The sequence below is a fragment of the Rattus norvegicus genome, chromosome 8, assembly GCF_021556685.1.
Source record: "Rattus norvegicus strain SHRSP/BbbUtx chromosome 8, alternate assembly SHRSP_T2T, whole genome shotgun sequence".
Classification (NCBI taxonomy): Eukaryota; Metazoa; Chordata; class Mammalia; order Rodentia; family Muridae; genus Rattus; species Rattus norvegicus.
In genome coordinates, this window is record NC_141541.1 from 36,295,345 (window position 1) to 36,319,367 (window position 24,023).

The 24,023-nt window shown below is 45.3% G+C and overlaps 1 protein-coding gene across 5 annotated transcripts in view; it reads left to right on the forward strand.

The window, feature by feature from the left end:
- The window catches only part of LOC148004012 (uncharacterized), a 39,710-nt gene extending 19,693 nt beyond the window's left edge, over positions 1-20,017 (forward strand). For 3 of the 5 annotated variants that reach the window (XR_015627118.1, XR_015627117.1, XM_087564012.1), the window contains one exon: positions 11,692-12,560. Coding sequence is in view for 1 of the 5 variants with exons in the window: in XM_087564012.1 (XP_087420138.1) it covers positions 11,692-11,943 (252 nt within the window). In the remaining 4 variants the exon portion in view is untranslated. Of the gene's footprint in view, positions 1-11,691; positions 12,561-18,122; positions 18,229-18,659 lie in introns of those variants that run through there. The other 2 variants (XR_015627119.1, XR_015627120.1) reach the window with 2 other exon arrangements.
- The last annotated feature ends 4,006 nt before the right edge of the window (positions 20,018-24,023 follow it).

A 24,023-nucleotide genomic window follows, 5' to 3' on the forward strand; every position in this document is an offset into this window, starting at 1 on the left:
ATGGCAGCTGCAGCGAAGTCCCCTTTGAGAGCACGCCGAGGAGATTTCTAGAACCATTTTGGAAGCATTTGTCTCCTCAGTGCTCACTAATCTCCCTTTCATTCGTAATTATTTTATCGCCTTGATTCTGTGCATTGGCACGGGGCCCATGGCTGATGCTGCTCCTTGCCGGGGTCCATCGGGAGGTGCCCGCGCCCCGCCGTCTGCGTGGAGATGAAAAGGGTGGAAAGAAGACGAACCCAGTGCCCTGGCTTCAAACAGGTTCTGTCTCCCGTGGGCAGCCCGGGGAGGGCCTGGCTGATTGAAGTAGCCGGAATTATGAAGCTCATAGCCTTTGAGGCCTGCCGCCCCATCCCGGCCAAGAATAATTGAACAAATAGTTTATCTGGTGCACCAACAGCTGTAGAGCCGGGCGATTTGAGAGGATTAGGACAGAGTAGTGAACGGATACTCCCACAGCGCCTCCAAATCCTAACCCTGAGTCTGACCAGCCAAGAACACATGGTGAAGCCCTGACATCACCTTTTAAAGTCCATTTCTCTCGCTTTCCAAGCTACTCTTCTCAGTGCTTTCAAGAATTTTAAGTGGACAACGCAACTACCTTTGTGGGGGGGTCCCCACCGCTGGATGGCATTCAGTGGTTCCTTGTAATCACCCCAAACTCATTTCGTCTCAGACGGCTCAGATTCACTGGGGCTGGGGGTGGATTCTGGTAGGTCTGGGAGGCAGAGGCTGCTGCCTTTCCTGAAGTCTGTGCTGCCGGCAGCTGTTGTGATGTCTAAGCAGGGCCAGGCCAAGTTCAGGGTAGGATGAAAGGGACATTATTTAGGAGGGTGATGCATGATGGCAGAGGAAGAGGAAACAGGAATCCTCCTCCCTGAGGGAGAAAAAGTAGCGACTCCAAACGAGCCAAAGGTTTATTTATTTATTAAAGCATATTTAATATAACCTAGTTAGATTAGCGGGAAACAAAGGCAATCGTTTAGAATTATACAGAACTATGCGGGGATGTGTGCTCAGCAGTACAGTATTTTCCCAGCATGCACCGGGGTCCCAGGTTCCATCTCCAGTGCCACAAAACAAACATGTTCAACTCTCCGTTCCTTAAAGAAATACAGATCTAAAGCCAACAGAAATCCCAGGGTCTTGTAAACAAAACAAAACAAAACAAAACAAAACAAAATATTGCTAATGTTAGGGGGAAAACAGAACAACTTGAAGTCCAGGACGTGTTTCTTTAGCCCTTTTCATAGACCTCAAATTTATATTAGAGGCGCCTTTCCTTCTGGACCTGGGTACCGTGAAAGAGGTTTATATCTCCCCAAATAAATTGAGAAAATGTGTTACTTTCAGATTCCAGTATGATCCTTGTCACAATGTGAGGTGGCCTGGGTGATTCATCGCTCTCTTGTAAACAGAACTACCTCTGGCTGTCCAAACCATGGCTAATTATTTTTGCTAATTCTGTTTTTTTTTTTTTTCAGCAAGTTTTAAGGCACTGTCTGGACTTTTGGGAAGGAAATAACCTCCTGGTGGTGCTTCCTTGAGTTCTTTTCTGAGAACTATGTTAATTCTTTCCTTCAAAGGTTCATACTTTTCAGCAATGGAGAGCCAGGTTTCCCACCCCAAACCACCAGGTCCTGTTTACCTTCCACTGAAGAGATTGTGGTCAACCTGTGAGCAGAGACCAGACAGTCTCTGTTCTTCCTAATGCTCATGGTCTGGGACACTATAAGGGTACAGTTCTATGATGGACTATGTTGGTGGAGATCATTTCCTTTCTAGCCCGGAGGCCAAGATTCCCCCCATGGCCCCTTACTGAGTCCTGATCTCTATGGGTATGCTAAATGAAACACCCATGAATATAGAAAGCAAGCATCCACATTTGAGAGAAAACATGGAATGTTTGTTGTTCTGGTTTTAGGTTACCTTCCTCACAAGGATTATTTTCAGCTCCATTTATCTTTATATGTCACAATTATTCTTTTTCTTAATGATTGAATAACATTGCATCATACAAATATACTATATTTTCATTTCTCATTTATCGGTTATCGATGGCCATATAGACTGTTTCCCAGCTATTGTGAATAGAGCGGCCATGAACATTGATGAGCGGATATCTCTGTGGTGGGGTACGGGGTTCTTTGGGTATGTGCTCACAAATGATTGCAATGGCTGTGTCATGAAACTCTGCACTGATTTCTACAGTGGCTGCACCAGTGGCAGCCATCTCAGCTGTTTTCACTCAGTCCTGCACCCTTAGCAATGGGCATCCACGAAACAGTGATGTTGTAAAATGCTTTAGGAAAGCAAGCCAGTTGCTGTTCTTCTCACTGGGAAGGCATCTTTCTGTTCTTTGCTGGGAAGCTGAGAGAAGTCGAGTCAGCGTTCACTCTGTCATGACTGCAACTCCTGGAACAGCCACAGAATTACAAAGACATTTTCCTTTGTTCATTTTCATAGTGTGTGTGTGTGTGTGTGTGTGTGTGTGTGTGTGTGTAAAATCTTGGCTGTCCTGGAACTAGCTCTGCAGACCAGGCTGGCCTTGAACTCATAGAGATCCACCTGCCTCTGCCTCCAGAGTGCTGGGATCAAAGGCATTCACCATTACAACTTGACGATTTAGTCTTTTCAGAATTTCAAGTACTGCATTTACCTCATTCCTACTCTCCCCTCTCCTCCTTTCAGCTCCCTCTCAATACCTCTTAATGACCCTCATGGCCTTTGCTTCATTCTTATGGTTTAACACAGGTGGACCCCCCCACACACACAGATACACACACACACACAAATGCACACACACAGATACACACACAAATGCACACACACAGATACACACACAAATGCACACACACACACACAAATGCACAGACACACAGATATACACACAGGTACACACACAGAGATACAGACGCACACACACAAATGCACAGACACACAGACATATACACAGGTACACACATACAGATACAGACACACACACACATAAATACACAGACATATACACAGGTACACATACAGAGATACAGACACACACACACAAATGCACAGACATATACACAGTACACACACACACAGATGCACAGACAGATACACAGTACACACACACACAGATGCACAGACAGATACACAGTATACACACACACACACACACACACACACACACACACACACACACACACACGCACGCACGCACACACACCTTACTGAATCCATTTAGTGTTGCTCATGTATGTGTGGGTTTAGGTTGACCCCTTGGGTCTGGGCCTGGCTCTTTAGAGGTGGTCCACGCTGGTGTTGGGATGGGAATCTTTGCACTGAATGTACAGTCGCTTTGGATAATAGGGCCATTTTCATGATACAGTTTTGCCAACCCACGAGCAGTGTCTTTTTTAGTCTCATGCCTCCATGTTTTAAAATTTTCACCATAGACATCTTTCACTTCCTTGGTTTGGTTTATTAGCATGAAGTTCATTCTTTTTGACCTTGAAAGTGAGGTTGAAGTTGAAAGTGAGATTCTTTTCCTGATTTATTTCTTAGAATGTTTGTTATTGGTATCTATAAAGGCTACAGGTTTTTGTTTATTGGTTTCTTTGCACGCTGCTATTTTATTGAAATTGTTTATCGGGTCTATCAGTTTATTTGGTTACTTACATTGTCTTGGTTTAAATTTGCTAGACCATACATGTCTAGAAATTCATCCATTTCTTCTATGTATTCTAATATCTTTGAATATAGGGTTTCAAAATGCTGTGACTTGATTGGTGCTGTGCCTTTGACTGGTCTCTTTTTGTTTCTAGTTACATTAATATTAATTATATTATATATTGATCTCTTCTTTCTTTTGGTTTATTTGGCTAAGGGCTTGTCACCTTATCCTTCTGAAGAAATGATTATTAGAAATGATATTTGAATTATTAGAAATGATTATTGGTTTCACTGATAGTGCCGTTCCCTGTTGTTTACACGTCATCAAATTCCACCCAATTGTTCTGCTCCATGAGTATGGGGTATGGGAGCCACCCACACCCACTGTCACTGTGTGGAGGTCAGTCTTTGTGTCTGTTCAGTTTAGAATGCTGTTGTACCAGCATCTGGTGCATGTGCTAACGGCTGTTCCTGTTGCTGTGACTGGAGACCCGAGGAGAAGCAACTTCAGGAAGGAAAGTTTTATCTTGGCTTACAGTTTGACGGGGTGCAGTCCACTCTGGTGGGGAATGGCAAGGAAATGGCGTGGGCGCAGGCAGCTGATCTCATCATCCATGAAGTCAGGAACTCATAGGGATGGATGAGAGTGCTCAACTCATTCAGTCTGGCATCCCAGCCCACATTTAGGGTGTGTCTTCTCACCTCCGTTAACTTCCGGGAGTCTAGAAACGCCCTTGCAGATATGCCTATAGTTGTGTATCCATGGTGATTTTGAACCCCACCACGCTGACGATCAAGATTAATCATCACAGAACATACTTGCTTAGAATTGTAAATATCTGTTCTTCCGTGTGGATGCTGGGACTTGGACTCAGGGCCCTCACGTCAGCACAGGAAGTGCTGTTACCCACGGAGCTATCTCTCTAGCTATGAATTGTGTTTTTGAATCTAACCCACGGGCCTGCGTCTTTTGTTGGAGATTATTGAAAAGGACTCATTAATTCCTGCTGTTCTGTTGTTTAATGTTTGTAACGTACGCATCCTCACGTGTATAGTCACCGGTCTGCAATTGGTGCTCTCCCTGAGCCTCGTGGGTAGGTTTATCTTGTTCTTTAGAGTGTAGCTTCTGTGGGTGCCGCTGGAGTGGTCCTGGGTTTCTTTCATTTGCGTTTGTTGTAGAAAGTCTCTCTTTCTCCTTGCTGGATACAGTACTGTGTGCTAGCAGCTTTTTCTTTCAGACCTTGAAATAACATTGTCCTGTATGTTTTTAGAATTTTTAGGCTTTTAGAAGTTTTGTTGAAATTTCGCTGTTATTATAAAGGGGTTCTCTCAAATGGCTTTCAATACTCCTCCTTGGTAGAGTTATTTCCTTAATCTACAGTGTTATGTGGAAAGGTTCTGTTCTGTTTGTCATCTAAACACGCCTCATGTGTGGATGGCTTTCTTCATTCCTACATTGGAATATTTCCTGCTACCAGTTTATTGAATATGTTTTCTGTGTCTTTGGCTCGAGTGTCTTCAACACTCATCATTTGAAGACTTGGTCTTCCGATGATCCCCTATAGATCTTGTATGCTGTGTTTGTACTTCGTTGCTGTCATGACATTATCTGAATGGTCCAATCCATCTGCTCCGGACCCAAGCCCTCAATCTGTCTTCCACTTTATCCATTCTGCCCATGAGACTTCCCATCAGGTTTCTTGCTTTGAACTTGGCTCTCTGAGCTTTTCATTCCAAAATGTCAGTTTCACATTTCAGTCTTTCCGTTTCTTTATTGAACTCATCTTTTATATTTCCTTATGGACACCCACATTTTATTTAGTTGTTTGTTTTGAATTTGTATAGGAATTCATCTAGATCCTTTTCGATCTCACTGGGCACCCCCATAGCAATTCTTTCAAATTCTTTATTTGGAAATTCACCCAATTCACGCTGTTTCTGAAGTAGGCTAAAGAGGAAGCATGTGTTTTGTGTTTCTGAATTGAGACTTGAGTCTCTGGCATTAGGCCTCTGATTGGATCTTTTTTTTTTTTTAAAAAAGAGGCACCCATATTATTTTAGTGGAAATATTTGCATTTAGATTGCAGTAAGGCTAAGGTCTTGTTTCCCCAAGTGGTCTGAGTGCATAGCTCAGTAGCTGATCTCTCAGCCTATGTTGTTAGTCTACGTTGGGAGTGGAACTTTAAGAGCAAAAGCAGTCACAGTTGATAATTAAGCCTGCTATGAAAACATAGCAATAAGCAACAAAATAGCTACTCCTTCAAGTCCTATAATTGGGGGAGAGAAAAAAGCCAGGGTAGTATGCAGGTACTAAAACATTAGTCAATAAGTGTAGAAATTGAAAAGAAAGACACATAGAATGATGCGTCACTGTTGTCATAGCAACGGAGCAGAAAAATAGGGAAAAAAGCAAAGGGAAAGGGGCAACAGGAAAGGTGAAGCCAAGACAAGGTGGCTCGTGCCAAAAGTAGAAGAAAAAGAGGAAGAGGTAAAGAAATGCGATCAGACGGCCTAAAGCAACTCCAGAGTCTGGGAGGTGGAGACGGGGCTGACTTTGGACGCATGCGCATCTTAGGGAAGCCGCAAAGAAAGAGAGAAACAGCATAGGACCAAGCCAGCACACTGAACTGAAATCAGACATTGAAGGGCAAACGAAGAAAGCAGGAGGAGACATCGCCCCCCTGGTGGCGAAGCTCTTGCCTTGAATGCACAAGGACCCGCCCGAGTCCAAATAAAAACCAGAGGGAAGAGAACTTAGTACGGAGCACACAGTTTGCGGTCTCTTACATGGCCTCACTCTTGTGTATCACTGTAAAGGAAAAATACTTAGTAGATAATTGTGCATGTCATAGAGACTGAAAACAGCAATTTCTTTTTCTTAAAAACCTTTTAAAAATTTTACTTCTTTTCAAGATAGGCTCTCATATGTAGTGTAGGTTGAGTTTGTGATCTTGCGTTGGTTTTCTTTATTTAATTTGTACTTTTTAGGTGCTGGGGATCAAAGTCCGAGGCTTCTGCATGCTGAACAAATGCTCTGTCACTGAGTGACACTCCCCTTGCTCTGTAGCTCAATTTTATTCTTTTATGTCAATGGAATGACAATGCTTGTAGTTTTTGTTTCAGTGTTGTGAACTGAACTCAGAGCCACAGGCATGCTGAGTAAGAACTCTACCCCTGAGGCATGTCCCCAGTCCATACAACACTGATTTTTTTTTTTGAAAGTTTTAATGTGGGTTTGAAATCAATCACCTTGATTGATCTCTACTTTTGCTCAGAGGAGCAGAGAGCCAGGTGTTTCCAGAAAGCATAGACAGGGTTACTTGGCTGTCTTTGTTAGTGGGGTGGAACTAGGCCTGTTACTGATGACAGGAAGGTGCCCAGGTCCAGATACACAGTCTCTCAGCAGATAACCCCTCAATGAATGTAATCTATATGGACCACTTGAAACAGTCCACGTGCTAAATTTTCCTCATGCACGTAGACAGTCTGAATCTAAGTTTATGTCAGACATTCCAAAGCTCTGGATGTCCAGAAGTAAGACCATTGGGATGGAAAGTAAAAGCAGAATATTTTTCTTTTACTTTTTTTTTTTCTGGAGCTGAGGACCGAACCCAGGGCCTTGTGCTTCCTAGGCAAGCACTCTACCACTGAGCTAAATCCCCAACCCCTAAAAGCAGAATATTTTGGTGAAAGTCTCCTGCCGTGTTGTTTTAAGTCACCTGGGAAGGTCTTGATGGAATTTCGTAAGGAGCAGAATCTTGCATTCCAACAGCTATTGCAGTCGGCAGTAAAATGCTCTAATCAGAAGTGGATGTTTCTATGAAAGCTATGTATGGGAGGAATTTGAAAGAAAAAAAAATGAGTAAGACATCAGCAAACACAGAACGGAAATGATGTCAATCAAACATCACACTTTAAATTCTCTCTCTCTCTCTCTCTCTCTCTCTCTCTCTCTCTCTCTCTGCCTTTCCCTCTGTTTCTCCCTCCCTCACTCTTTCCTCCCTTTCTCTGTCTCTCCGTGTTCCTGTTTGTGTGAAGGCCTTGGGTTCATCTTCAGCAACACCATCTACCTCCTCAGGAAACAGGGTCTCTCACTGGCCTGGATCTCACCAACTAGGGCATTGAATGCCAGGGACCCTCTAGTCAATCCCTCCATGGTGCTGGTATTAGGAGCACACACCACTATACTTAATATTCTTAGGTAGGTTCTGAGATGTGAGCTTGGGTCCTCATGCTTTCAAGATAAGCATCTTATAGATTAACTTATCTCCCCAGCCCCATATTAAACTATTGGTGGTTTGGTAGCATTTGAGTGTCATTTGGTTATAATGGTGGTTTGAAAATTAGTTAAGCAGAGTTTTCAGCTGTTCACAAGTCATTTTCAAATATAAGGAATATACTAATAATACGGTAATATAATAAAAGTAGTCCTGGTTTTAAATAATGCCACCGAGAACCCTGTCAAGGTCTTAATAGAAGGTTGGAAGTTGTCACATTTACAGTGGCTAGTTTTACAAAATGTACTTTTTGCTTGGAAGCTTGAGTTTTGTCGTTGGCAACAAAGTATTGCTAACTGTTTCCATCAAAGTGGCAGTCTCATTTTATTTATTTAAAGACAAGTCACAAAACCCCTCTAAGTATCCATGTTCCAATGAAATGATTGCTGATTTAGCTTGCAACTTATAACACTTCCCACCTTCAAGAAAACCAACCATTGTACTGTATGTGGCAAAGTGATTGGTGGGTTTCGTGACCATTCATTCATTCATTTTCATTCATTCATTTACTTTAAATGGGCTCCTCATGCAGTTCAAGCTGGCCTTGACCTTTTGATCTTCCTATCTCTGCCTCCTGTGTTCTGAGATTGCAAGCTCAAACCACTGTAAGATATGCAAAGGACTTAGATCAAAGAAGATTAATTTGTTTTAATGTCTTCGTCAAGGAGAGTCTTAAGCGAAAGTGGCATCTTCACTTTAGCTGGGAGTGCATGGCTAGAAAGAAGGCAATAGTTACTGGTAATTCCTTGATTTGTACCAGGGGACAAGCATTTTGGCCCATCTTTTCTTTTGCCCCATCAGTGCAAATGCAAACACAGTAAAAAAAAAAAAAAGATAAATATCATGTTAGTATTATTTTTGAAAACTCTTGTACAGTTCTGGAAAACTCCTTGTGATCTGTAGATCAGTGTAAGAACATGGCTATAGAATCTTGGGTGTTCTCAAGTGTAAAACTCATAAAATTGATCGCCTTGGCAGAACCGTTGCATTTTTAGAAAAATCCAAGTAGATGTATTTAGCACGTGAGGTGATTGATCGGTTGCTCCCGAGTGACCATATCTGATATACAGAAAGTCCAGGGCTCTTTCTTTTACCATCCAAACCCTAAAATTCCCCAATGGTTCCGATGCTGAAATAGGCCTACCTTACTTTTAGACTCAACAGAAATAGAACCAAGATGTGCCCGGCTTACAACACTGAGACTGCCAGTCATTTCATTGTGCAGGTGCCCCACAAATCTCTGCTGTCAATGTTTCTGATTCTCCGTGATTACTAAGTTAGATGGAATGTTCTAGGTGTTCTATCAGAGATTGACATATGATTAAAGATACAGTTTTGCGATACGGTTTCACTGTGCCTGCTTATAGGAAGGACACAGACTCAGGACTTGAGTTTCTGAATGTTCCTGGGAAAATGAGCCCAGATGGCACTGGTTACCTGAGTCTTCTGCTTCGTTGGCCGTAAGATGAACTCATGAGATGACAGTCCCATTTCTCTACCCCTGTTAGGAAGGAAAGGTCCACCTCAGGTACCGGGCTCCACAGCAGGAGCTTCAGTTGGGCCGACTCCCTTTGAATCTACTGTGGGGTGGATTGAGGATGCCTGGAGCTGCTGGAAGGGACCGGGGACAGCATGGGGTCAGGCCAGTGCTTTTACCATTGCCTCTCTTCGAGATCACCTGCACATTTGTGGACCCTACATGCATGTTCTGCATGGGCTGCCACACCGGAAAGTCGTGCTGACGAGCATCGGCAGGCTGTGGAGAGATGGGGGGCTTATAATTCAGGAGGTCATTTACAATTGGCAGCAACACAGGGAAGTTGGGTCATGTTCCAGACCTCTCTACAACTGTTTTCGATTCACATTACATGTCGGAGTGCCACTGGGGAGTTCGTCTGTGAATTCGAGCATTCATGACCTTTCTAGATTTGCTATTATTTCTTGGAATGTTGGTGACTTCAGGCAGAGATTTTTTTTTTTTTTTAATATAAAAGCACTTTACTATTACCTATACCTATACCTCTACTATACCTCTAGGGGGCATACCAGGACTCCTGATGGCTTTAAAAAGTAAACTGGGCAGTCCTTTACTCCCAATGTCTCTGGAGACCTGAGTTCTTAGTAGAAGAGAATTTACTATCTAGGAAGAGAACCCAAGGCTGAACTCATAAATGAGTAAGAAAGAGATGGCAGTAGCTACTTCCGGGGAGAAAAGGTTTAGAGACGGAATCAAAGGAGGGGTCCAGGTGTGTAATGAACACACTGCTGGAGGGCTAGACTTGGGGACAAGCACAGAAGGAACTTTGTAGCTATTCTGAAAACGAGCCCAGTTTTCCCACATACTGAACACTCAATAATCCAGGAGCACACCAGGTAAAGAAGATGGACTGTCAGACCCATGAGCAGCTGGCCATCGCTAAGATGATCTTAGATGGGCTGAGTTCAGACAGAGGACAATACACATCAGGGACAAACAACCTGGTCTAGGGGTCAGAAGAGAGCCAAAGGCAGCAGACTGTAAGCTTAAGTAGGAGTTAATGTGTGAAAAGAGAAGTTGAAGGCAGTGGATAGGATGGAGGGAGGAATCCATACGAGAGACATCACTGAGGGGGACGCAGTATGTAGGTGTGGAGCTTGTGCGGTGTAGGGGCGGGGCCTGTGCTGTGAATGGGCGGGACTTGAGCTGTGTAGGGGCAGGGCCTGTGTTATGTAGGGGTGGGGCCTGTTATGTGGGAATGGAAAGACAGAGATGGCTGCTTTCCTGGAGGAGAGATAGAGGACTGATTAGAAATAGGCTGCAGGGATCAGAGGGGACAGAGTACATCAGGAGTCTGAACTCAACACCAAGGACCACAAGAGCCTTTGGAAGCTTTGGGAGGTACATTTATAGGAAGGAATATAAGACTATCCAGGGACTCCAGTTAGCATTGGTTACAACCATTTCAAGGGAGAGATAGTGTGAACTCACAGGCTCTACAGGGCACTGAAGAGGACTGAGGTGTTTAGTAGGTGGCCAGACTAGGTTTTCAAACTCAAGGCTTCATCATCAAGTGAGCAAAACTGATAATATTGTGTTCCCTCATGCAAGATGGATAATGTGAAGAAATACTCCTGCCACTGTGACCTCCTTCCTCTTTAATCCCACTGTAGTACCTGTGTGGACAGGTAACTACAAAGAACTACTCCACCTTGGGGGCTCTGTTTGCCCCCCAGCTAAAATACCCTGGCACTTTAAGCATCATTGAAGAAAGAGATAAAACTCCAGTTGGCCTCTAACCAGAGACCTGGATTAATGCGATGCTATCTATTACCAGGAATGGTTGGTTGCAAGAGTTTCTCCACTCCATTGAAGAAACACTTTCTTCTGGGATTCTGTAGACCATCTGCTTTCAGCAGAGGTAGTGACAGAGCAGGCTTTGTACTTGGAGCCTTGCACTGGAAGGATGGAATGCTCTCGTAGCTAAGAACTGGCTTCACCACCTTCCGTAGCATGGTACAGTCTCAGAAGTGGGTCACGACCCATCAGAAGAGCAAGAACTGGGACCAGTGGCAGGGTTTTCAATAGGAACAGCCAGATACGCTGCTCGCCGCAAACTTGGAATACAAGGTTAGCTGGCTCATGTCCTGAGGTCAATCTGAGCATGCTGGAGATGTGCTCTGGGACCCTCAGGGGGTGGTGTGAGTGCCTGGTCTCTAACTTTAGGACTGCTCAGAGCTTAGGACAACCGTAAACTCAAGTCTGTCTATTCTTATCTCCTCACAGATGCTGGCGAGTTCACAAGCACACCCGGGCCTCTCAGAGGCTCAGGTTACACCCCGCCTGTGTGGTCACCTGCTGCAGGAGCTCCAGTCTCATCCCCTCCTGCTTCTCCGTGGTTCCCACTGCACCAGGCACAGCAGTGACACGACAGAGACAGAAACAGCACTGCGGTTGGGGAGCTCACCTCTAAAATTATACGAAGTTTACAGAGTCATCCTGAAATCGCCTGCTATCCTCTTACACCTTAGTCAATGAAATGTTTATATGTTGTCCACTGCCTGTTAGGCAACTCTAGGTTAGCAGACGATCTCGGTAAACAAAGACCTCGTCACCAGGGGAGCTTTTGTTATAGTGGAGCATGGCAGAGAAACACTTTGTTTCTTGTGGGCTCACAATTCAGCCTGATCCACTTGGGTGGAAACATCACATTCTCTCTGATATGAGGTGTGGCAAGGAGCCCTGCCAGTCACACTGAAGCCTCTCGTGGGGCCTGAGATTCCACTGCAGAGATCTCTTCTGCTGTGAGCTAGGGTAGAGAAGCAGAGGGACCACGAGCTGATCCCTGCACATGTTGGAAATTGAGTCACAGAAGAGTGTGGAGGTGATTAAAAAAATGCCAGTCCGTGTGGGTGCTGCTGCTGCTTTAACAACATCAAACTGTCCAATCCAAGGCATCTTTCCATCTATCTAGGCAGTCTTCCTCTTTCTTTCAATATTATTTTGGACATTTTTTTTTCAAGTTCAGAGTATAAGCATTACATAACTTTTGGTAAGTTCATTCCTTGGTATTTTCTTGTTTCCATGTTAGTGTAGATGAAACTTTCGTTTTATGGTGTTTATTACCTTGTGTAATAAACTTTATACAACTCTCACTTTGGGTGGCTTTCTGGTTGACTTCTGTGAGTTCTCCTGAGGCCACAACAGTGCACCAATGGAGAGTTTTTGCTCTTTTCTTTGCAATCTGCACGCTGATCACTTTGGATGGATCTTCTGAAAATAACGTGGGAATACATATTGTGCAAACAGGGAGGGGGGGATGAGGCTAGATACACTGTTTCCAGCCCCTTACAAATTTTGGTCCAGACCAATGTGGCTCTTTGATCCCACAAAAGAGATGAGGCTAGATACAGTGTTTCCAGTTGTTTACACATTTTGGTCCAGACCAATATGCTCTTTGTCCCCACAAGATGTCACCTGAAGTGGGGAGTGCTCATTAAGAGTCGGGAAGGCATAAGCTGAAGTAGTGTTTGATTATTACAGGGTTAAGACCTTTTGTTTTTCATTTATTATTTTATAAAAAGCATTAGAAGCACATGATTATACCTGTGGAGGGCTGGACTTAGAACTTATGGGAAGACAGAAATACTAAAAACTTCTCAATGGGTGGAATGATCAGAGAAAGAACTGAGCCGGGCAGTATCCAGGTGCCTCAGTCATGTGGGTGAAGCCCTGTGGACGGGTGGGCTGAACCCTGCAGAGCAATGCTCCTTTCTGACCTTTGACACATGGGATTTCAGGCCTTAGTTCGCTGCCAATGAAGCAGGAGGCAGGGGAACTTACTCAATCTCTTCCTGTGTTTGCTAATAATTATCACCCAGTTCATAATGGGCTTTGCAACGTTCCCACTTCCTTTAATTAATTTGCCCTGTATTAATTATTGGAGTATTTTGTTTTATAAAGGTGATGACTAACCCAGCCGGCAGGTTCAGAACTGCCCTGTTGGCATTTGACTGACAAGGGCTTGGTCTCCCTATTCAGCCCCATCCATTCAGGAGCATGCATCATTCTCTCTTGATATCAGGTGTGGCAAAAGGTGCTGGGCTTGCCAGAGAGCCTGACCTCCTGGGGCTGAGATCTTGTCAGGACCTCTGAGTCAGGGAGGTCAGTTCTGTTCATAACCACATGAAACTGAGCAGAGCCAGCCACTGCTCAAAACATGGTGGAGTTGGGGACCTGCAGGATAACAGCTGCCAGCCAGTTGACTTAAGGCTGGAAGCCAGAGGCCTGGAAAATTCAGCTTCTTGGAGAACCCTAAAGTATTCTTCCAGGATATAGGGCAAAGCTTTTCATGGAATGAAGAGATTTACTTCTCTGTTTTTCTCTGGAGTCCTCCCACCCCCCGACACACGTACCTTTTCCTCCCTCTCTGCTTTCTTTCCTCCTCCTCCTCCTTGGCTGGAGATTGAACCTAGGACCTAAGGCCACTAAATGAGCAGTCTAACACTCAACTACGTCACCAACCTCTGAACTCTTTCCTTAAAGCTGGTTTTTATCTTTCTGTGTTTCTTCCTCTTGTAGAAGCTGTTTCTCTGGCCCCTGCCCCAGCATTTCCATCTCAATTTTATTCTCCCCTCCTGAAAGAAATCTTGTGGAGCTTAAGGTTAGACTCACAGTTCTGTGTGATGGACACCGAAGTTGTGGGAGTCAGGCCACGGTAGAAAAGATTCCAGCACCCAGACTTCTCTCATGATAACTGCCTCTGAAAGTCTCCGGTTATTGGGCAGAGCTGTCCCTCTCCAGTCTACATCCAGGATGGTTTCCACAGGACTCAGGGCTCTTGCCACCTTGTCCTTAAGTCTGCCCAATGTGTCTCTGTCACCTGCAAATAAATCTGCAATTCAGTAGCTTGGTACCAAGGTTCTCCAAGTCCCTGTTGCTACCCTTTCCCATCCCTGGGCCAGCCGTCAGCACTCCCTCATGGCTACTCAGAAATAGTCATGTGGGGGAAATTCTGAGCACCTCTTGATGCTTCAGCCGCAGTGCTTTTGCATGTTTTGTTTGACTCCTTGATGGCTCCTTTTCAAGGTCCCTTCTTTATGAGTTCCCATGAGTCTCCTGACTCACGCTAGGCCCTCCATCTTCTTGCTGTAGCTTTCACTACAGCAGAACCAGCCCCATGTGAGAATGACTTAGCACTCCCTCTCATGCCAGATTCCAACTGCTGGATTATGCCTTTCTCGGGGCTGGGGACGAGGCTGATTTATCTTCCTAATCCAGGTCTCTCAGAGAGCTTTTCCCACAAAGGGAAAAGAATGACTACTGCTTACCGGGATGAATAAAGCGTTTAGCTCAATGCAGTCTTTGCTTCAATAAAGACGTATGTTATCTAAGAACAAAGTTGCACAATTTTCAAAAGCCACCCCCTTTTGAGATTAAACATAAGACTCTTTCCTTTTCCCCCTAATGCTATTGAAATTTCAGAACAAATCAAATCTTGATATTAAGCCAACTCGAAGCAATTGGGCTCACACACGCTTATTCAGTCTCCCAACCTTGCAATCTTCCTGCTTCGCGAGTTGTCAGCCTGCTCAGACTTTTGATGTAGAGTTCTTGGCCAACCCCTGACTTTAATTTGCTACGAGTCAGTCTGTACGTTCACCATTTGTCAATTGTCTTTTTGTAAGGTAGCCCCCTGCCATATCTTAGAAGGTCCCCAGAAGTGGGGAAGATACCGCCCCCACCTATGCTTCTCTAAGCAATGTCCTGACAAATTTTTCCATAACTGGAAAATCTCTACCATTGCCAAACAGAAAGTTGCCTTCAGAACCTCTTTTTTTTTTTTTTTTTTTTTTTTGGTTTTTTTTTTTTTTTTTTTTTTTTCGGAGTTGGGTACCGAACCCAGGGCCTTGTGCTTCCTAGGCAAGCACTCTACCACTGAGCTAAATCCCCAACCCCTCAGAACCTCTTTAAGCCCAGACTGTGCAACTCCACAGGCTGGAATTTATGTCTCATAGTGACCTCCGTTTCTTCATGCCGCGCTCTGAAAGTTATTCTCCTACTCCCTGCTCAAGAAGATGGGAAAAACCTAGCGCCATCTTGTGCCTAGTGGGTTAGGGATTCGAGGAAGGAAACCCACAGAACGATTTGCTTTCATACATGTTCAAATTCCAACTACATGTGTGTGGGTTTAGAGCGGGGTATGGTGACAGAGGAGTGGGATTCAATCTACCTGTTTGGTCTCAAATCCTCCGGAGTTTGAGAGAGACTGTGGCGGGAAGGAGGGGGCGAGCTGTGATGCCAGAGATGATTTGAGGAGTGTTAAGGGCTTGTGGCTCAACATCAACTTGGGTGAATCGCAGGTGGAAAAGGGCGGTTTCAGGTGGAGGCGCTGAGGGCAGAATTGGTGAGCTCAGCAGAGATGGGCTGAGCCCTCCAGAGTGGGCGGCAGAGGTTGCTACTCACCAGAAGCAGCCAAGGATGTTGGCCCTGGAGCAGAGCCTCAAGTTCTGGGAATCTGGGGGGAGGAGATGAGGACAAACGGACCTGGGTAGAATCTGCCAAAATCCGGAGAAGTAAACAGCCTCAACCGGAGATGTTCTTCTGCCTCAGGCTGGGTTTGAAGGTACCACTCAGCCTGAGTGGGTCTTAAATTCTGTAATCTTTGTGTTCTAAAATAATCATCTTCCTTAGTTCAAATATTTGGGGCCAGACCCCTTCAGATCCTCTCAGCAACCCACCCCTTCCCGGGGATGGCTTCTGAGGTGCTCTCCTTAGGGTGAACTTCTATCTCCTTCTCCCGGAATTATTTTTGCCCGATTTCCTCTTGTCTCCCTAAGAATAGTTAAGGGTGCAGAACAAAGCAGGAGGGGCCAGATTACCCTGGACCTTTTCTCTGTCCTGAGATGTCCTGTCTCAGTCTTGGATCTTGACCCCCCCTCCACCTCCGTTTGTAGAGCAGGCAACAAGCAAGTTCACTACTCCAAGCAGCCTCGTTAATCCCCATGCCCAGTTCCCAGGGAGCGCGGTGCCCCGAAGCTCTCCAGGATGCAAATTGGTAATTTCTATTTTTCTGCCAAGCCTCTCACAGCAGGCTCCAGTTTCATAACCTCAGTCACCCTTCCCTTCCCCTCCCTAGCTGCACGTACGGAACCCTCCCCTGTAGCCCAGATGCACACCTGCAGGAAAAATTGGCACCGTCTTCTTCCCATCTGTCACCGCTTCAAACAGCTCGAGTGTGCTGATGACAGATAAAGTAATTGCAGAACGTACAAATGACTTAATATTTGATGTGCTAAAATAATTTTTAATGCCATGTGTTTGTATAATTTATAGCTGGAATCCATGGTTTTCGTATTGCTTCCATTGGTACCTGGCTACCCTTCCAGGGGAATGGTGAGAGTCTTCGTTCTGTGGCTCAAGTCTTTGCTCACAAGGAGAAACAGACATTGGGCAGCATCAACAGTAACTCTTGATTTCTAAATATCCAGGGCCCATCCAGTTCTTAGCATGTCAAGGAGCTTAGAAATGTTTGATGAATACACTGTTAAGTAGCATTTTGAGAGTCACCTAACAAATATTTTTCGAGTGCTCATGTGTGCTAAGCACCATCCCAGGCAGTAGATACCACAATGAACAAGACGGACAAGGCCCATACCCTCAGGGAGTTTAGCATTTGGTAAGAAAGATAGACACTGAGTGAGGACGTAGAAAGGGATGGGAGGAACAATGTCAAGCAGAAGAGAGACACGATTAAAGATTCCTACTGAAAAAGTCCTACACTGACATCAGAGGTTGATGAGTAGCCAATAGGAAGGGTAGACTGGAAGTTAGGTTTCTGACAGTGGTGGAGGTCTGTCAGTCACACTGGCTCAGATTTGGAATAAGGGGCAGGCAAGGCCATAGAAGAGATGGGCCCATTCTCTTTAAAAAGAACATTTTTGTTTTAAAGCTGGCATCTGTCCACTGTAGATAGTACTGGATTACATAAGAATGTTTTTCATCCCTGTATGTAATGTAACCTTGTCTACGCTATCTGCCCACTTCCCAACTCTTCCCACCCACACCTATCCCTGGTTAGTCCCTTTCATTCCTCAGACACTTTGCACTTCAACCTTTGTGCCATTTGAAACACGTACACAATTTTACACATCCGTGAAAATCCAGAATCCACAAATCAGGGAAAAACAGCAAGATTATTTTTTTTGTCTGAGTCTGACTTAATTCATTTAATATGGTGATCTCTGCTTTGGTCTGTTTTCCTGAAAATGACACGATTTCACTACTCTTTGTGGCTAAAGAAAAGTCCACAGTGTTTAACCCACATCCTCCTTTTGCATGTATGTGCAATATATGTGTGTGGTATGTGGTGTGGTATGTGGCACGTGTATGTGTGTGTGTGTGTATGTGTGTGGTGTTTGTGTGTGTGGTGTGATATGTGGCATGTGGATGTGTGAGTGTGATGTGTGTGTGGTGTATGTGGTGTGATATGTGGCATGTGTGTGAGTGTGGTGTGATATGTGGCATGTGTCTGTGTGTGTGTGGTGTGTGTGTGTATGGTGGAATATGTGGCATGTGCATGTATAAGTGTGTATGTGAGAGTGTGTGTGTATATATGTGTGTGTGTGAATGGCGTGTGTGTGTGTGTGTGTTGTGTATGTGTGGTGCAAAAGCATGTATATTCCCAAGGCACTGATCACTCTTCGCCATATTCACAGAAGCAGAGTCCCTCACGTGAACTCAGAACTCAGCAATTCAAAACGTCTAGCTTTCCAGCTCGCTCCGGGGAGCCCTCATCCTTGCCTTCTGATGCCCGTATTACAGGTAGACCACCACGCCCACCAGCATTTACATGGGCACTGAGAACTGGAACTCTGATCCTCACCCTCACATAGCTAGCGCTGTACCCGCAGAAACCATCATCTCAGGCCCTTCCCGTTTTCCTTATCCATCCCCCAATAATGCACACCTAGGTTGGTTTCCTAACATAGCTGTTGTGACTAGGATGCAATTAACATTGATGTGTGAATGCCTCGCGTACGCTGACTTAGAGCACCTCTGGTAAACAGATACCCAGGAGTGAGACAGCTGGCTCATATGATAGATGCATGGTTAGGTTTTGGGGGACCACCATACTGATTTCTATACTGGTTATATAAAGGTCCCCTCTTCTCTAGATCTTTATCAGCTTTTATTGGTATGTTTTTCCTAAATGTTTCTAATTGGATTAAGATAGAATCTCATTGTATTAACAGTTTTAATTTGCATTTCCTTGCTGTGCACGAGAGTCAGTTCCAAATGGATTAAAGCTCTTAATGTAAGACCTGAAGTTGTGAAATCATTAGAAGAGAAACCAGGAAGAACAATTCAAGATAGATCTAGGCTAGACAAGGACTTTCTGGAAAGGACTCTATCACTCAAGAAGTGATGATACCAATAGCTGACAAATAAAATTTCATGACATTGGAACACTTCTGGGCAACGGAAGAAATAATTAAGCCTAAAGAATGGGTGAAAATGCTAATTATACACATTTGGCAGAGGATTGATATCTAGAATACATAAATAACTAATAAAAGCCCTAAAGCACCAACAAATCAAAGAATACATGGGTTAATGAACTCTCTGAAGACCGAAATACAAACTGGGGATGGCGATATCTTGTACACAAGGCAGGTACTGTATCAACCACTGAGATATAGTCCTAGCCCAAAGCATTGTCAAACAAATCAAAAGAAGAAGTCCAACTGGCCAATTTCAAAAGAACTTTTAAGAAACAGAGAAGATTATCAGACAGAAACCTTTGTCCCCCTTCTACTTTATTTCTTAAATGCCGCCCACAGTTCTGTGTACAAAGGTCGGATGACAAGAACATAGCTCAAAGACTCTTCCAAGATGTCTATTTCTCCCTCCTGTATTGCTGAGTTTCTTCTTTGTCTGAGGCCCTCTCAGATCTCCAGTGCTGCAGGTGGCGTCCAGTGCTCCCCGTTGATGTCACCCTGGAGGCTGAGAACGACCACGGGAGTCATATTTGTACCATGGAAATTAAGGAGATGGCCACACACTCTGAAAATTTTTCTTGAAGAGCAGATAAATTAATCACTTCCTTCGGTACCGTGACCTGCTATTCTCCAATGAAGCTAGAGGCTATCTTCCGAAAGCCCTCAGGGATTGCACAGGACTGTTCTACCCCCAGCATCTCATTCCTCGCTCACTCATGGAATCATGCCGTCCCTCCCCATCTTTAGGCTAGTTCCTCTGGCTCTGAATCAGCCATCTTTTCCTAGCTTAGTTTAGTATGCTGTCAGTTCCAAGGGCAACAGAGACAATGATGCTCAAATGACGGGAGTGTGTCCCTCCTTTGGAGAGGGAGGGGTAACTTGGTTTTAGTCCTTTGTCCCAACCGTAAGTCAACATTCTGTATTCCCACTGGTATACCTCCTCTGGGACAGCTGTACCTTAGCCCACAGGATGATTTGCTGTCTGTCTTCCAATTCCTTCTCTCTTGCCCACTCGAGACATTTGTGTATTAGAACAAAAAGAAAAAGCAAGACAAATTAGTTTTGCTCATTAACGGCTCCCATGAAAGACAATAAATTGATTATGTAATCAATGTGGTGTGTCGGACGTGTTCTGGACATAGAAGTGGGCTTTCCTGCCCACTCACCACGGGACCCCTCTGTGCTCCCTGATGGCATGGGGGAGGGAATTATACCAAACACACAAGCTTGGCCTATGGATCAAGCATGGAGCTCGCCAGTATCCTTAGATGTATTCTAAAACTCTGTGACTTCACTTTCTTTTCTTTTCTTTCCTATCCTCCACCCCCCTCTCCCCTTCTCCTCCTCCTCTTTCAACTGAACTCAGGGCTTGTGCATACCAGGCAAGCACTCTTGTCACTGAGTCACCTCCCTAGCCTACATTAAACTTTAATGTGAAATTTGTATATTGGCTCTGAAGAGATAAGGGAGATCACCCGTGAGGACACACAGCCTAACCTTGCCCACACTGAGCCAGCAGCAATGCTAAGGTTCAAGCATTTGGGGACTTTTGAGTAAGGTGGTCGACTTGAAGCTGCCTCTGTGCTGTTGGTGTGAGAGAACAATCAGGGAACAAAGTAGACTCTATACTAAAAGGGGAGGAAAGGAGGAGCAAAAGGAAGGAGAGAGAGAGAAGGGGGAGGGAGAGAAGGAGGGAGGGAGGAAGGAAGGGAGAGGAAGGGAGGGAGAGAAGGAGGGAGGGAGGAAGGGAGGGAGGAAGGGAGGGAGGGAGGGAGGGGGAGAGAGAGAGAGAGAGAGAGAGAGAGAGAGAGAGAGAGAGAGAGAGAGAGAGAATGAACATTGGAAATCCACAAAGATACAGGACAGTTGAAACATGGAAGAGGTCAGCCAATCTGGACACAGCTCCGGCCTGAACAGGCAGAGGAAGGAGAGGCCCCACCCCAGAGTTTTTTCCCCCACCTCTGTAAGTGGTGCTGGGAATGGAGCCCTCAACAATGAGTCTCCAATAAAACAGGAAGAGATAAGCAAGTCACCCACGCATTTCTGCTACAAGCCGAGAACAGTCTATTGTTCAATCCGAGACCTGACTTTCAAAATGTCCCAAGGAGACAGTACCGACAAGAACCAGGCTAAGCTCTCAAATATTGCAGACTGAGGCTAGGGCATTTCCTTATGACTCTGTTTTTGTTTTTTAATTCATGTAACAATAATGACACAACTTAAAGAGCAGAGTTATCTGTCCTGGAGGTTGTCTTTCATGAAGCAGGGAGGCGAAGGGGAATGGAGCATCAGTTTCAAGTTGTCTCTGCCTCAGGGGAAGGGCGATGCTTGCTCGCGTGCAGTCCCGTAGAGCTTCCGTATCCCAATAGCACCATCCGCATCTTTCCCTAATCAGGCGCGTCATTTCCCAGTAGTTTACAGACGCTTTGCCAAGCAGAGGACATCAGAGAGTTAGGAGCAGTGTTGCTGCTCTGCTCACAGACCACCCTTCACCACTTGGTGTGGGGAGGGACAACGGAAGGGATCTGTAAATCATGCCCCAACATGGCTCCTCCATAATGGCTGCCACTGATGGCTCTCCAATCCCTGAGATGCTCCCCCACGGCCCCTCCTGAGACCCTTACGACATACTTCTTGAACTTTCCAGATGTGTCAGTTGCACCATTACTTGGATGACTTGGAGAACTCACATAGTTCTCTCCATACGAGTTCTTTCTTTTCTGGGCTAAGCTGATCCAATGGGCGGTCAGAACTGTGGTGGCTGTGGATAAAGGTTTCTAGAAGTGAAGGCAGTGTTCAGTCTCACCACACATCTAAATTGGCAGACATCAGAGGAGGCAGCAAGAAATTCAAAGAAGAATGTGGGTCTGGTAAGGGGGCCTGAAATCCTTCGACTAGGGATATTGAGGTCGAAGAATTTTGAATCTAGCCTGGGCCACACGTGTCTAAATCAAATCAGAGGAAAAAAAATGCAAAGAACTGGTCAACCGATAGAAATATACCCAACAGCACTTTTAATTTTCAAAACACAAATTAGAACAGGAGAGCAAAAAATTCCAGGAAACTCTTCACGGGCAAACACCAGGATTTGTCCAGAGTTGTTTACTGTAGTGTTGTTTGCAGAGGTGAGTGGCTGGAAATAGTTTAAATTGCAGTAGTAAGAGAATAATTAATTAAGGTATACCCTATACACTTAGCTTCACATTTTTTGAAAAGGAAACAAGATGTCCTTGCTATATTAGGAAAAGCAAGAAGCAGAGCAATCTGTTTGTTTCCATGTGAGTGAAAGAATTCTATGTGGAGTGTGTGCGTGCACGTGCGTGTGCTTGTGCGTGTATGTGTGTAACACTCTCAACTGTTAAGGCTGGACTCTTCAGGGGAGTGAGATTAAGACAGAAACATCAGGGAGTATTAATTTCTACTTCGTACATATTTCGTTGTTTGAATTCTGTAGTAAAACTTACAGGAAACAAGGCATTTACAAAGCAGAAGATTCCATTTCTACTCTGCTCTCAAGAGCTAGGAAATCCTGACTCACATGGTCTTCAGGCATGGTCTGTTAGGGACCAGTTGGCCATGACCAGTTGAACAAAATGCAGGCCAGAACCTGCTTAATTCTTGGGAGTTCGGGGGGGGGGGGACTGGAGGAGGATAGTTTTATAGTTTTATAGTTTGGGGATGAACTTCTCTCCAGCAGGACAGAGCATGGCCTTAGCAGGGAGACCTTTGCACAATCACCTTTGGGTGGGGCAGGATGCAGCTCAGGGAGCCATCAGGGGAAGCAGCTTCATTGCAGGACCTAGACAGGCAGGCAGTCAGCATATAGAAGCTTGCCAAGATGTTCCAGACTCTTCAGTTCCACGGACAGGGTTGATACCTAGTGTCAATGCTTGCTTATTCTAGTAACATTGTGTCAATGGCAGGACTTAGGCTCTTGTATTGCAAAGCATGTATTCTGCTACTGAGCTGGAGTCCCAACAACCCACCTGCACATATGCACAGATATTGCAGAAGTGGGAGAAAAATCTGGAAAGAAAAGGACTAGCTGTCAGCCTTCGGGAAACGGAGATCCCTTAGCGGGATCAGCATGTTCTAAAGAGCCAGGAGACCGAGCACATGTGGAATGAAGATAGCAGATAATTGTCCTTATATCCAGGGTGACTCAATTAACTCTGGGGGGCAGTTCAGGCTTTAAAGAAAACTTGCATCCAGATAGCCTTAGCCACACAGCAGCAGTTGACAGTCCTGTTATGATGGCCACTGTGGCCTGGGATAGAAAAGATGCCCATACTGGTTTCTCCTGTTGAGGCTCTGCGCAGAACAGAGTGTACCTGAGGTCTGTCCCTTCCGTGTTTGGATGGTTGGCTGGGCAGGGCCTGGCTAGTGTCCTGTGACTTGAATGGTGGTGCCCTGCCTGCTGCCTTGAGCCCTGGTCACTTGTGGCTCTGCTGAGGCTGGGATGAGGCAGGGATCCAGACCTACCGCTCTGTTACTCTTGTTCATTTTTGCCCCAGCCCCAGGTCTGGAGGAGTAAGCTGTGTGGACAGTCCAAGAAGCAGGGTAGTGTTTCTGTCTTCTATACCCTGACGGACAGGACACCCACCACGGGAACCCTTAGTGTGAGACTGGCTTGACTCGGGAGGACAAGACAGCCTCCTGACCTGCTGTCCTGCTGTCAGCCGCCCAGTGGACCCCTGGGAAGAAGCTGCTCACTGAGCCTGGAAGAGTCACACCTTCTCTGAGGCCCAGCTTCTCCTCCTCCAGGACAGCTGGTCTCTCCTAGCTCACAGAGGGAGGGAAACCCACAGGAAGCACTCACAGGGAGTCAGAAGTTAGTTCTGAGGCTTGGCTCCTGCCACCAGTGAGTCCCTGACCAGATCCTTCCCTTTATGTGCTGCTGGCGCTCAACGGTGAAATGCAGGCTAGGCGCACGTGTGCCTCAAAGGTTGCTAAAGAGGTAGAGACAGTACCAGCTGGAGCTTGGTGCTTCTGGAGGGCTGGGTACCTTGGCTCTGTAACATACAACAGGGGGTATTTTCTGTGTGTGGTGGTTTGAGTAGGTTTGGCTCTCGTAGATTCATGTGTTTGAATGCTTGGCCATAGGGAGTGGCACTATTG